The sequence below is a fragment of the Lycorma delicatula genome, chromosome 1 (genome assembly GCF_047948215.1).
Source record: "Lycorma delicatula isolate Av1 chromosome 1, ASM4794821v1, whole genome shotgun sequence".
NCBI lineage: Eukaryota > Metazoa > Arthropoda > Insecta > Hemiptera > Fulgoridae > Lycorma > Lycorma delicatula.
In genome coordinates, this window is record NC_134455.1 from 287551830 (window position 1) to 287567926 (window position 16097).

General features: G+C 29.9%; 1 protein-coding gene across 5 annotated transcripts in view; it reads right to left on the bottom strand.

The window, feature by feature from the left end:
- Positions 1-238: 238 nt before the first annotated feature.
- The window catches only part of mip120 (Myb-interacting protein 120), a 111299-nt gene continuing 95440 nt past the window's right edge, over positions 239-16097 (bottom strand). For 4 of the 5 annotated variants that reach the window (XM_075379091.1, XM_075379077.1, XM_075379086.1 and 1 more), the window contains exons 10-12: positions 14873-15113; positions 7185-7366; positions 239-2338 (exon numbers count right to left, since the gene is read on the bottom strand). In XM_075379091.1, the coding sequence (XP_075235206.1) occupies positions 2161-2338; positions 7185-7366; positions 14873-15113 (601 nt within the window). In that variant the 3' untranslated portion in view covers positions 239-2160. Of the gene's footprint in view, positions 2339-7184; positions 7367-7973; positions 8112-14872; positions 15114-16097 lie in introns of those variants that run through there. The other variant, XM_075379099.1, reaches the window with a different exon arrangement.

Sequence of the window (16097 nt, forward strand, 5' to 3'; positions counted from 1 at the left end):
AAATATATGTATATAATAAATAAATACAATAGTGTAACAATAATTTTAACTATGTGTTATTAAAAAATGTATTTTAACACTAATTAAAAAAAATTAAATTACTTTCAAAATTTATAAATTTTAAAATATTCTAGACTAATTTAATTGTTTATAAAATCTTCACTTTTTTTTTAAAATCTTAAATTTTTTAAAGAAACAAAAAATTAAAATTGGAAATAATATTTTACTACGTCATGATAATCGGTAAATAGCTCAAAACACAGAGAGCTAGACTAAAATTAACTACACTTGCTAAAATAACATTTATAACTTGCTAAAATAATATAATATTATCCAATAAAAACTTCTTTTTTAATACTTCAGGTAGTTGGAGGAACCTTATGTACAGTACTCATTGATGCCGCATTATAAACTTAGGAGAATGTTTTATAGGTACTGGGTGGGAAATTCTGGTTTTGAAATATGGTCTCATATATAAAAAAAATACATTAAAATTGCTACCAGCAGTAAACAGTAAAAAAAAAATATATAAATATATATTTATACTAACAAAATTTGGTCATTATATTTCTCAGTTTTTACTTCAACTGCAGACATTTATTAAAACAAATTAAAGCCATCATTTACAGTATTCAATTCTAAGCGAGTGAATGCAAATATTTATTTTATTGCTGATTTTTTCCTTCAAAACTCCTAAAAAAAATGACATATGTATTCCACTTTACTTTAATAGGGCAAATTTCATCCTAGCATGCATCAGCGATCAACAAAATTAGCAATACAGTAACAAAAAGGCAATTTTGAGAATGTGAATACTATAATTTTAGGAACTATTTGTTTTTAGGTTATCTTCACTTATGAAGTTTTCTGATTACAAAACTCACCTTACAATGAATGGTTGCACTCTGTTAAGGTTGAGAAATATTTACTGTGTCATTGTTTTCACAGAAAAAGTAGTTTTAGTTTAGGATTTATCTTGAATTTGGTGCATAGTTGAAACACCTAGCCCTGCTCATTAATTTAAAATAATTCTGAATGATTAAGAGGATGATACAATTTGGGAGAATATTTCAATAAAGAAAATTAATATGGAAATCTAAAATTTTGATAAAGAGAAAATTAATGATATTTTGTGGGGAAAAATTAGTTAGTTTTGTTAACTGAATTTTGTTTACATTTGACATTACTGATCAATAAAAACCAAAATGCAATCTAGATATCCGGCATAAATTCCACTTTACTTAATAGATATTAACAATGGAATCTGGATAATCCTTTTTAATATTTATAATTTTAAAAGAAAAATTTCCACTTTAACTATTTGCACAGATGTGAATGCACTTCCTAAATTTGTTTTATGTGCAAATATAGTAACAAAATATAAATGTTAGGAAAATTTTTTTAGCTATTCTAAAAGGTATCCAATTATATAATAAAAAATAATCAATCTGAATTATGGAACAAACCTCTTGCTTAGATTAAGATGAACAGCAGAAAACCCTGGAGAACCATCAAATAGATATTCTACTTCCTTAAAATCATAACAACAAAAGTTAAAAAGAAAACCACAAAACTAATAAAAACATATGTAATTGCATTAAAAAAATAAGAAAGAATTACAGCTATATGCACGCATAGCAAAATCAAATCGAAAATTCCACGTTAATAAATTTAAACATCAATTATGGAACAGCAATCACATGAAATATTACAATTAAATTCAAATCTAAAAATAACCAAACTAATTCCAGTAGTTTATAAATTAATACAATAAAATTAATAATTACTGTAATACACATGTAAAAAATATACATTATTTTAACTATGATTAAAACTTCAATGACTACTATCTGATATGGTACAAAATGCAATATTTTCAAACTTTTTTGAAAAATAAAGCTGTAGGCTAATATATTTTTTTAAAACCTACAAAACTAATAAAATATAATTCATAACATAACAGCTACAAGGAGGGCCTGTCCCCATTAATATATTATAAATATCTAATTATACATTTATCATTCGATAAAATTCATGGCAAAAAATATACTGAGGTAAAAACATATGTCCAAAATATCACAACATATTGTAATAACATTTCATTTCAACTAATGTCTTTGTACTCCAATATAATAAATAATCAGGAATTAAGATGATCTGTTACGTCGGTGGTTGAGAAGCTTTAGAGGCACAGTCTATTATTTGCACTAGGCAACGACCGAATTCCTCCAAGATTAGTCGCTGTGCCTGCTCCACCCTAATGACATCCTCTGTCTGTGCCAGAAGGCACTGACAAGTAGCTTCTACAACTTCCTGAGTCATCAATGTGAACGGTTGTCTGAAACATAAAAAAGTTAACCTACTAGATATATGAACAGATCATAAATTAAAATATTTTGTAAATAATTATATAAACTTTTATGGATGATGCAAGGCTCTCTACAAAAAAATAAATATCTTTCTATATGCAATTAGTTCCTTTTTTTTAATAATTAAAAAATAAACTGCCTAAGTAAATCGATAAGATCGAATTATATTTTGACCTTAGACTATAATTACAGACTATAACTTGCAAATTGAACCTACCAAAACATGTCTATGCAAAAATATTTCTAAAATATTGTTACTAATTACAATATAGATTGCTTATGTAAATGTTTTAAGAATGAACTTAAAAAGTAAGTAAAGAAACAATTTTTTTGGGGTTTATTAACAATAAAACTTTTTAACATATGAGTATAGTTATTTTACCTATGTTTTAATAATTAAATATTTTGAAAAAGAATTATTTTCACTTCCCCAATATTTTTTATTATTCAATTTACGTTTGACATTGGAAAAAAGAAATATAGTATGACAAACGTGGCAGATTCTAAAATCATCTGGATTCAAAGATAATGACTAACATAATTATTAATTTACAACAGGATGAATCTATTGCAGTGCTAATACATCAACAGACCTAATAAACAATAAGACAATTTCATCAGGATCATATTTTCTCTCCTCTACTATCTAACCTGTATTCAGAGGATATTTTTAATGAAGTTCTTACTAAGGTCGCTGAATCAGTGATTATCAATAATGTAAAAGTGAAAATTATATAATATACTAACAATACTTCAGTTATTGCTAATTTCAATCAAGATATTATGAAATCACATCAATAGTATGGATGATAAAAAATGCTGACAATACTTCATTGCTAATTTCAGGAACAGTATGCTAAAAGTGGACAATATGTACCTAAGCATCTATAAAGTATTCTTATATCATATTTTTATATTGTATTTTATTATTGTATTATATTTTTGTAGATCTATTTTATTGTAGTAAAACTTCTATTACCAATTTTGCATTGTTTAAAGTAGGTTTGCATTATATAGATGATATGTTTTTTTTTTAACTTATATTGACTGGCACCAACTTGAAAAACAGTTATTTGTTGTAAATACTTTTACTTTCATTAATAAATAAAAATATAATTATTCTTAACTTTTTAATAATATTATTTGTTGAAGTTGGAAGTTATTTTATTTCATAATTTTTAGTGATACTAGTACCCACAATATTATAACTATAATATATTGTATATACAAGGTCTGTATATAAAGTAATGAGACTAGTTTTTTTTGGCAGCCAAAGTGGCAACACTGTAAAGGTACTAGTAAACATATGGTTACATGCACAGCTGATTTATATTAGGTATTAATATTTTTAGTCTATTGTTGTCACATGAGACATAAACAAACTTTTTGTGAAATGAGTTTTTTTTGTGTGTTTCAAAAATGAGTTATACTAATTATGAGCAATGTTGTGCAATCAAGTTTTGCGTTAAACTTGGTAAGATAGCTACTGAAACTTTTTCAAAATAGAAAAGAGTGTAAGGAGATGACGCTCTGTCACAAGCCCCAGTTTTTAGGCGGTTTAAAGCATTTTCAGATGGCCGGGAATCAGTTACAGATGATCCATGCTCTAGAAGACAGTTAATGTCAAAAAGTGACGACAATATTGAATGAATCAGAGACTTTATATAGGATGACCAGCAATCAACTGTCAGAATGATTGCAGAACAATTAAATTTGAACCACACCACAGTCCATCAAATTCTGACAAATTGGACATGAAAAAAGTTTGTGCAAAATTGGTCCCAAAAACCCTCACTGTTGAACAGAAAAACAAGAGGGTGGAAGTGTGCTACAATCTTCTAGGGCAAATTGAAACTTATCCTGATTTTCTAAAAAATGTTGTTACTGGTGATGAATCTTGGATATTTGAGTATGACCCAGATACAAAACGCCAGAGCAAGGAGTGGCACACTTCAAACTCACCACGTCCCAAAATAGCAAAAATGAGCAAATCAAAAATCAAAACCATGCTAATCTGTTTCTTCGATAGTAATGGCATTCTCCATAAGGAGTTTTTGTCTACAGGACAAACTGTAAATCAATATGTTTACCGATAAATTCTTGAAAGACTGCAGAAAAGAGTTGCCTGCGTGAGACTAGCCATCACACACAACTGGATGCTGCATCATAACAATGCACATTTCACACTGCACTTTCAATCAGTTTTTGGCAAAGAAAAATATTCCTGTAGTTCCTCAACCACCTTATTCACCTGACTTCAGTCCCTGCAACTTTTTCCTGTTCCCGACTTTAAAAAAACACCTCAAAGAACACCATTTTGGAACAGTAGAAAACGAAAAAATGTAACCGACCATCTGAAGGATAGTCCGGTTTCTGAGTTTCAACACTGCTATGAAGAGTGGAAAAACCACTTGAAGCGTTGTATGGCTTCCCAAGGGAACTATTTCAAGGGTGACAGAGTCCATGTATAATTGGATTGTAAATAGAAAGATTTTCTGAACCAGTCTCATTACTTTATTTACAGACCTCATATATTTAATATATTTATATTATTATATAATAATTTTTTTTTTTTTATCTTACCTAAGAATCATCGGATTTGGTTAAAATTTATATGAGACCATTTCAAAAGTATACGCTTTCGATTAAAAAAATAATTACACTGGTCAACATAAAATTTGAAATTGAAAAGGGAGTAGGTATTCTGTATAGTATTTAACATGCTGAATCTGAATATGTATTCTGAAACAACCAATCACATAACATTCTTATGTTACAACCACTTAAATTTATTTATTCCATCATTCGTGGAACAAATAATACAAATAAGTTAGTACGTCAATATGTTTGCTTATTCACATCTGATTTATATTTTGATGCATACAGTAGACCTATATGTGATACATAACAGTCGAATGATGTCATTTCATGTCAAGCCAGACATGTATAGACATGTTAGTGAGTCAACTAATGACTAATTCATGATGAAATTTTCTTCAGTATGAGTTCAGCTCTTGGTATGACTTGCTGTGTTCTTTAGTTACGGTAGTGGTTTTATCGTACACATATTATAAAGACTGTTTCATAAGTGATGTCATAAATTTAGTGAAAGATTTTTATGACAGAACGACTTTTGGTATTACTTTACTGAACATAAAGATTCATTAAGTTGTGTGTGTTTGTTTCTCGCTGTGTTTTATTGCACTCCATGGTGAAACAATTCTATAAAGTTTTTTAAGAAATTAAGTATTTATAAATTAAAACTTAATTATTTTTATAATTAAGTAAGTGTTTATGTAATATTTCAGTTTAATTTCATGAAACATTTTGAATTTTACATTGAATAAAAATCAGGCTTATAAAAATTCTCCAAATATTTTTTTATGTTTGCAGACAATCCACCATGAAAAAACAATGAAATCAGTATTGAATCTGCTGAAAACTGCTTACAAACAATATTTTGACTGTCCCTTGGGAGACCAAGATAAATCCTGGGTTCCACATGTAGCATGCATCAAGTGCTACGTTAAACTGACCCAGCGGTTAAAAGGAAAAAAGAGAATTTGCCTTTTGGCATACCTATGATTTGGCGAAAGCCTGCTAATCAGTATGATTAAAAAGTGTTACTTATTTCAATTCAAACAATAAAAGCAGTATTGCATATCCAAATGTTCGTTCAACTATGAGACCAGTACTTCATGGTGTTGACTTACCAATTCCGATTGCTCCAACTTCTTGGAAACAAATTTCTGATTCCCAGAAGATTCAACTGATGAATCCTTAACTTCAATAGATATTAATTACATTCCAGAAGAATCAAATACTGCATCTCACCTCATCACATATGTAGAACTGAGCACCTAATTCATGACTTGTAATAGTCAAAACAACACGCAGAACTCCCAAGGTTCACATCTTAAAGAATGGAATTTATTAAACAAGGATACTAAAATTTCAGTAGATAGAAATCAAAACAAAAAATTACTGAAACACTTTAGAAGAAATGGTTTAATTTATTCCTGCCATGATGTTAAGGAACTAATATCTGAACTGGACACTGCATATGTTATTCATGATTGGCATTTATTTACACTCATCAAAAAGAAGCTTAAAAGCAGTGTTGTTGCATAACTCAAATAAGTTTTCTTTTATACAGCATGTAGCACATGCTGTAGGAATGAAAGAAACATATCAAAATATGTCAAAAATTTTAAAAGCTATTAAGTATGATGAACACTCATGGTGAATCATTGCTGTCCTGAAAGTGATAGGGCTTCTTCTCGATTTCCAGAGTGGCTTTACAAAATATGTATGTTTCTTGGATAGTTGGGCTACAGAAAAACACACTATGCAGTTAAAAACTGGCCAAAAAGAAATCAGTTTACCCCAGAGTTGTCAATATTCCCCTTTTCGAGGCAGATCGTATTATTTTACATAACTAGCCTGATGAAGAATTTTGTAAAAGCATTAGATAAAGGTGGAGACAGCTTTAAATATTTAGCTGAGGTTTTTTCACAATTAAATGAAGCCAAATTAAAAGAGGGAATGTTCATCAGGTCACAAATGAGAAAATTAATTCATTAAAATATATTTGACAGCAAACTGAATTCTAAGAACTAGCATAGAAGTCATTCAAAGATGTCATTATTGGTTTTCTTGGAAACAAGAAAGCTGGAAACCATGATCAGCTTATAAATGAACTCTTGGTGAACTACAAAAATTTAGGCTGCAGAATGTCATTCATTTTTTATATTCTCATTTGAATTTTTTCCTTTAAACTTAAAAAATCTTTATGATACTTGAAAAATCTGTTACCTGGGTCCTTGGCTTTCTGGTTTAAGAGCAATGCCTTGAATTTCAGCCGATAATTTATTTTTTACAACAGCTTGTTGGTTAACTTTTTCTTCAGCAGCCAAAGCAAGTTCTCTTAATCCTCTACCATCCTCCTCATTTTGACATCCAACACATTTACAATTGTTTGAACAAGGAATTTTAGCCTAGAACAGTCATAAATAACAAATTGAATTTTAAAACCTCAATACATATCAGGCATATAATAACTACTATTATGTACATTAAACGAATAGATACAATTCTGTTGCTTGTAAATAATGATGAATTCCATTGCTCATAAATAAATAGATTTCCTCTTATTTAGTTAAATTATTTAGTTTTATTTTCCCAAAACAATATTTATATTTATAAACATTGAATGCAACTCACTCATTTTCTTTTTTTCTTTTTTGTAATAGAACAAATGTAGAGTATAAATGTTCAAAGTTGGCGAGACCAATTTGAAAATGTATAAATTAAAATACTGGGGAATTAGCCAATAATCAAACACAAATTATACATACAACTGAAAAATGAGCTACAGTTCAATTTGTCCAATAAATTAAGGCTCTGATAATAAGATATCAAGTTAATGAAACCAATACAAGAACAGGTTGGAACAGCGTTTCTCAACCTTTCACAGTATTTGTGATCCAATTTTTCAATCATAATTTTCATTGCATCCCCTCTCATACAATAACAATGTATACAATAATAACAATGTATTTTGACACTAAAGTTAAAATATAACCATAATTACAAACCTTAGAAATTACCAAGAATAAGTAAATTTACTGGTATTTGTAAACACCGATCTGCTGCATTGAGAAAACCAGAATTGATGCCTCTCTACTGCTCTGTCTTATGTACACCATACTGCTGCAATTTGTCTCAAACATTCTGAAACATCTTCGCAAACATGTATAAATGCTATTCCTTGTTCAATTCCAGCCAGTCTCAATCAAATCGATCCTTTTATAGCTATCGAATATATTGTGAATGTGTATTTGTAATTTGCATGTTAATTACAATTCACAGTAGTAGATTGATACAGAACCATGGATAAATTTTTAAGTGGGCGTAAACAAGCATTAGACAATAGTGAAGCAAATGCACAGATGTGCATAGTTCTTAAAATAAAATCAAGAAAATCCTCTAAAGAATACTTAAATTTTGGGTTTACTACTTAAGTAAATGAAGAGGAAAGGCCCCTACGTGTCATTTACTCAAAAATTTTGGCAACAGACAGCATTAAACCTAATAAACTTAAACAACATTTGGAACCGCTTCATAGAGAGAACGTTAACAAACCCTGAGAATTAAAATTAAAATCATATGAAAAGCAAACATCATATTTAAAAAAACTTTGTGGGAATGAGACACCAACATCAGCAGTTGAATTTTTATGTTATTTTTTTCACCAGTTATTTATTTGATCATGTAACTTCTGAAACAAATCCTTGTGAAGTAAAAATTCAAAAAGTGACTCCATTTATATAGCATTCAATTTTATCTAAATTCACTGATGTTATAAGTAAAGAAATCATTGCTATGCATGGTGTTTTACTGAATATGATTCTGAAAAGAAAAAAGAGTTGCAAGAGTTTTTTCCATCTCAATGGCTTGACTCATCTGAATTTTTTTCAAATGTATTTTCTCGTACAAGATCTTTCTTATTTTTTTGGGCTCTTTATGTATCACCTCCTACTTCAGCTGCAGATTTAGAATTAAGTAAACAAGTTAAGATCAAAGTTAAGTAAAGCAAAAGATATTTTAGATTACTTAGAAACCAGATTTTTAGATTATTATTTGCCATGTCATCTTTGTCCACAGATGAGTCTATTGTTAACTTTCAAGGGATATGCTCTTTTTAAAATGTATAATAAAGATAAACCTATTAAGTGGAGATTAAAATCTATGTTATACGCGATGAAAAAAATTGTTGTATTTGTTCAGTTATTCCATACTATGACTCTGTAAGATTCATTAATGAGGCCTGAACTTTCATTCATTGAATGATTGTTCTCCAGTTGATCATGAACATGACTAACGTCATCACTCAAAAATCTGTTTACCACAGACAGATTTTATTCTTCAGTAAATGTAGTCCAGGAATTATTTGCAATGAGAGTCCATTTAACTGGTACTGTTCAACCGCACAGACAAGGAATGCCTAAAGAAGTAAACAAAACAAATCTCAAGAGGAAATTTGCTGTCAATGAATTTGTTGCTTACAGTAAGGATCATAAAGTAATGGTTCTTGTATAGAGAGATAAGAGGTATGTAATAATGTTAAGTACTTTTCATAATGCCAGTACTACCATTGTAAGAGAAAAACTAATAAAGATATTGAAAAGCCAAACGTAATTTTAGACTATATATCACATACGGGTGGAGTTGACTGGGCAGCCGATCACTATATTCTGAGTTATAGTTTTGCTGCAAAAAGTTTAAAATGGGCGAAAACTTTATTTTTGGTTGTTAGAGACGTCAGTTGTCAACAGTTTTATTTTTTATAATGAGTATCTCACTAATCAAGGGCAACAACCAATGAAACCAATGAAACATAAAAAAACATTGAAGAATGTTGATTACTGGCCTGGTTACTGTCGTCAGGAACACAAACTGTAAGCGAAGATGACCTTCATAAAAATTTGATGAAGAATGGTTGAATGGCAAGCTTCATATTATAAATAAAATGCCTGATAAAAACAAGGATTGTACTGTGTATTCTAATCATTCAGTCAAAGGTCGTAGACCTTTGGTGTGAAATGTGTCTCAGAAACCCAAGTTTACACCCAGGAAATTGTTTCAAGAAATATCACACTGAAAAAAATTATGATAAGTAATTGAAGTAAGTCCTATTTTTTTGATTAAATTAATGGTTTTCATAAAAACATTTTTAATTTTTTTTATATAAGCAATTTTACTGTATACATAGGTAACCAACCATAAATTTAATTAATAGCTGACAGGGAACTAAGTAATTAAAAAATTGAAGACCCAATGGCACTACTTGATTTCATAACTGGAGGATAAAGGGTTAAGATATTAACATGGGAGAGGGAGGCATTTTACTCAGTATGGGATGGAAAAGATCATAAAGCTTATACAACTTGTTACAACATTTTTAAGTTATGTCTTTGAACTGTTGTTATTAGCTGTCAGGCTGATGCTGGTGGAAAATAAATAAATTAAAGAATAAAATTTCTAACAACTTTTGAATGAAAATATCATCATTTAATTTTGAAGTTTTTTCAAAATAATTTACACATATATTTTGCATTTTAATAAAATAATTCAATATATAGAAATAAAATAAAATTAGAAAATTTTTCCTTAATTTTACCTAGTTCCACACTCTTTCTCTTTTTCCTGTTTAGCCTCTAGGAATTACCGTTTAGGTAAAACTTCAAAGCATGAATGAGGATGACATGTATGAGTGTAAATGAAGTGTGTAATCTTGTATAGTCTCTGTTTGACCATTCCTGAGATGTGTGATTAATTGACACCCAACCACCAAAGAACACCGGTATCCACAATCTAGTATTCAAATCCATATAAAAGTAACTACTACCTTAGTAGGACTTGAACGCTGGAACTCTTGACTTCCAAATCAGCTGATTTGGGAAGACATGTTCACAACTAGACCAACCCAGTGGGTTGGTCTAGTTCCACACTGGGCATTTTTTTCTTACCTACTGAGGAAACATTTTAGTAACAAATTTTTAACAAACCTCCACTAGGAATTTTTTTAAATCTAACTGGGCATCTGCAACCTTGTTACAAAAAGGTACATTCTTATCTCACTGATTGAGGATGCATTATAATAAAAGAATTCACAGAGTGAGGATTAATGCAGATTGATCAAATTAAACTTTAATATATAACATTTTTCAGTATTCTGATCAAGGATTATTTAAGGTATTTAAGGGTTTGTACTTAAAGAGGAACACCAGGAAATTCAACTTGTTAAAAATTAATATAAGTTTTTCACTGGCACATAGGCTTTTCAAAGATCCGTAAAAAGTTTTTATTTTTTTCAGGTGACTAAAACCAATGATTTTTAATGGTGAGTAAATAAATTGCTTGACATATTTGCCAATTCATACATTAGTTGCTTCATTCTACATTTTTAGTATTATTAATTCTAATGATTTCCTGTTGGAAACAATATTTTTTCTTGCCCTACTAAAAACCCATACAGACAATGTTAAAATTTCATGCCTGTGGCAATGTTATTTCTTACTTACAATGTTCATTTGTAAGGCAATGGTGAAAAGCTATAACATCTTTTTTTCAACATTTCTTAGAAACATATTGAATTTTTCATTTCCATAATAAAAGGAGGCCTGAAAGAATTGACCCACTCTTTCACATGTATACGAGTTATTTAACATTTAGCAGTTGGTAGCAGCAATAATCTATATTATTATATAAAGAGGAAGAGGGTTTTTGTTTATTCGGGATAAACAAAAAAAAAATACAAGATCAACTGCAATCAAATTTTTATCCATGTTTCTTGGCATAACTGAGAAGGCTTTTAAATATATTTCATTTCAAAAAATTTTGAAAAGAAAAATGTATGTATATATATATATATATATATATATGTAGTAGTGGAGATTTGCCGGTTGAAGCAGAAACTTTAATGAACTGTGTACTGTAAGACTATCACTGTGTGAGCTGAGTTTGAACTGAATGATTCAAATCAATCAAATGAATAATATTACAAAAATAATAAAATTAAATTTACGTTAAAACAGATAACCTCCGTGTAATGAATGAAAAATAACTGAATCACTATGGGATTACAATTTCGGCGTACCTTTCATATGAAGGGGTCATTGAGTTTGTTTTTTCCCATACAACTGTTATCCACATCTATCTTAACATGCTGAGGGATACTGGTATTTCACAATTACAGCTACAGCAGGATAATGAAGAGTTCTATTTCCAACAAGATGAAACTCCTCCTCGCTATACTTTAACACTGTGTGGGTTTCTTGACAATGAATTACCCAATAGGTGGATAGGTTGACAAGGACCACTTGAATAGCCACCACGATCACCAGACCTTACACCCCAATGGGCTTTTTTTTGAGGTGTTATCAAAGATAAAGTACCTACAAGAAAACTATGCACTGTTGAAGATATAGGTCAAATCATAAGAGAAGCTTGCCAAGAAATTGATAACAATTGACTCTGTGTCAAAGTATGCTTGAGTATAGAAAATAGGCTACAGGAATGTGTAAATGCTGAAGGCCAGCAATGTGAATATTTAAGAGATAGCAATTAATTGTATTAATTAACTGTACTAACTTAATTAAAGTTTCTATGTCATCCTTATTGTGACTTCATAAAGCTATTGTTTTTTCATAATAAAACCTGCATACCTATTGTATACTTACTTTACACCTTTCTGCAGTTATAAAAATGGTTCAATTGGAATAAAACATATTATTTATAAGGCAACCTACACTTTATAGACTTGAAATAGATTTTTTAAAGCTAACTTCCCATAGTAATTATCAAAATAAAATACTTTTAAGATATGATAGATTTCTTGAATATTTTGTCAATATATCTGTCACATTTTAAGGCACAGTAAAGAAATTAAACAGACATTGTAAAAAATAATTTTACTAAAACTTCTTTTTAAAGAACTTACTTTACACATCCTTAGCTGTAAGCTGAATGAAAGATTAGCACAGTAGAAATATTTTTCCACTGGGAGGAGGTAGAGAAATTCCTAATTTTTTATGTTCCTTATATAAAGAATAAGAAAAATCCTGGCCACTGTAGGAAAAAACACCTGTCTTGTGATGATCTAGGTTGTCACACTACCCCCTCTGTTTGCAGCCCTGAGGGCTTTACCAAAGATGTCTTTTGGACCTTTGAAACTTGAAAACACAACAGTCATCAGTTTGGCCTCTAATAGGATGCCATCGAGGCAAATCCCTTGGAAAACATTTCCATCAGTGTATTTACACAACCTACAATTTCTTTCACCCTGAAGATAGTATTAGTCTATAAAGTTTGAAGAAAATTGGTTAACAGGGGTCTAGAGTTAAAGACAACATACAAATGTTCATATGCACAAACATCCAGCTGAAAAAAAATATAGGGTGACGCATGAAATGATCCAACATTTGTTTCGGCAATAATTGTTTAGGTTAATAAATTATTAATATATTTTATGTTGGCAGGTGACAGCAGTTCATGAATATTAGTTTCTGCTCTTTCCAAGCATGCTGTTTGTATATCATTCCAAAATAATGACAAAGGAAGTCTGATTGTAGAACAGCGTGTAAAGTCTGTGTTGCATTATTAATGAAACGAAAAATGTGGGGCTTGTAAAAAGACAGGTTCGTGCACATTTACAAACTTGGTGGCTACCCTCATTTAAAACAATACATAGGTGAGAATGTTGAAGCTATCAGAGCAGCCTTGCTGAGGAGCCCGGGCAAATCAACAAGAAAAGCAGCAGCACAACTTGGGATTTCTAGGCGATCTGTGCAGTAAATTTAAAAAACTGATTTGCATTTGTATCTCTAAAATAATAATGTTGCCTAAATTAAAGGTTGACAACAAACATTAAAGAATGGCATTCACTGAATGGGCTGTGAACCAAAATGTATTGTTGAATAATGTTTGGTTTTCAGATGAGGCACATTTTCACCTACACGGGGTCGTTAATAAACAATATGTGTGTTTTTGGGCTTCTAAAAATCACATATGCTTCATGAAAAGATGCATCATGCTCCAAGGATTATGGTATGGGCCGCTATCTCAAGTCATGGGGTAATAAGGATGTTCTTTTTTGAACTTTTTTGAACAGATACTGAACAGTGAATGTTATCTAAACATGCTGTGTAATAATTTTGTTCCTCCTCAGCTTCTTGCAAAAGAGTTTCAATTAGAAAACAAGTGGTTCATGCAGGATGGAGCCAGACCACAAACAGCTAATGCTGTTTTAGACTTTCTGCATGAAACTTTTAATGCAAATGTCATTTCAAACAGATTTCCTAATCGTTTTACACGTGAACAGAAATGGCCCCCAAAAGTCATGATTTGAATCCATGTGATTATTTTCTTTAGGAATTTCTAAAGGAAAAGATTTTCCCTAAACATCCTTGTACAGTGATGGAACTGCAAGTGCTGATCGTTACGGTGTGCAACTATATAACCGAGGATATGTATAGTCAAGTTATTAACAACATAGGAGTTTGTATTGAAGAAGTTGCTAAATGTGATGGTGGTCATATTGAACACAAGATAAGGAGAACATAAATCTCCCCAGTGTATAGTAAACATGTATTTTAATTTTCTAAATGGCAATTAAAATAACTATTTTTTAACAAAACCAAATGTTGGACCATTTTGTGCGCCACTCTGTAGATTTTTTAGACTTGGGAGCATTGGAATAAAAATGTTTTTACAGATAATTTGCAATTTAAATCAATTATTCTGTTAAAAAAATTTTAATGCATCCTTAAGGAACAAAACTTAAAAAAAATAAATTTAAAAAAAAGTTTTTTTGGCCGATCTATGAGTACATTTTCTTTTATAGCATTATCTTTTCTGTTATAGCATATACTGCTATAGCTGGGAAGATAAAAATATTAGTCAGTTACTTATATGTGTGATACAACTTAAATAATTATTACCTCATAACATTCACAATAATTTTTTAGACATCCAGACCGCTTACAATTGCAACCTTTGTTATGTCTTCTCTCCCCATCTCCAACATAACTTTTTCCAATCTTCGGGCGAAATGCATTTGGATTTCTCTCAAGACACGATTTGATAGCTCTCTGTCTGTCTTCCTCATGATCCAAATTATTAAAACAACTGACACAATTGCAGAGGTAACAAAATTCACCATTTGCAAAACAATCACAATACCTGAAATCAGTCACATTTTTTCTTAAAAAAGAACCTGTTTATAACCTACCATTAAATTTATACAATTACAATGAAGTTAGTTGTGAATCTGAAATCATTTGCAAGTCTATAAAATATAACTAAACTAAAAATGTTTAAAAATATTTCAAATAACAATCTGATGTATTCTAATAATCAAACTTTCTTTTTCAACTTGTGAATTTCAGATTAAAAGCTTTACTAAAAAGATAAAATCTAACTGTACTAAATAAAAATGTTTAAAAAGAACAGGCAAAAAGCATTAAAGGAATGAGAGATACATTTTAGAAAATGGAGCAATACCAGACATAAACAAAGACTTTACATTAAAGAAGTTATTATTTATTTAAAGGATCTCTCTCTAAAAACTAATTTTAATAACAAGTTCTAAAAAAATCTTCATGGAGTCAGCGCTATTTTACTTACCACGTTGGAGAAATTTAGTTCTCCAAGTTGCAAACATTTTGTGTGTATTCTTTCCCTCAAGAGAGAAGCGAAGTATCTGCTTATCCAGATTTCCGATTTATCACAAGCAACAATAATTAAAAAAAAAATAATTCTTGTTTTTTTTATTATTGTTGGAAAACTTAATTTTTGTGTTCTTAGGTGTTATAACATTGTACCAAAATGGAAGTCATTTCTATGGACAAAAAGTTGGATTCACTAAACACAATACAAAAAGATGAATTATTAAAAAATTATTGAGCATGTTTTTTCTTTTAAAATTATAAAAGATAAACTTACAGGGCCAATAAAAATTTGACAAAAAACAAACAATGAATCCCTAAACAACACACTATTCTTTTGGTTTACTCTGAAGAAAGTATGGGGTTAAAATTTCAAGCTCAATTTTATAAGAATAAGTATTACTTCTAAACATCATGCTACTTAACAGGGATGCTAATTTCATAGATAGCTACCTACATTTCACAGATTTCCAGGTATACAAGATTCCTCAATGGATAT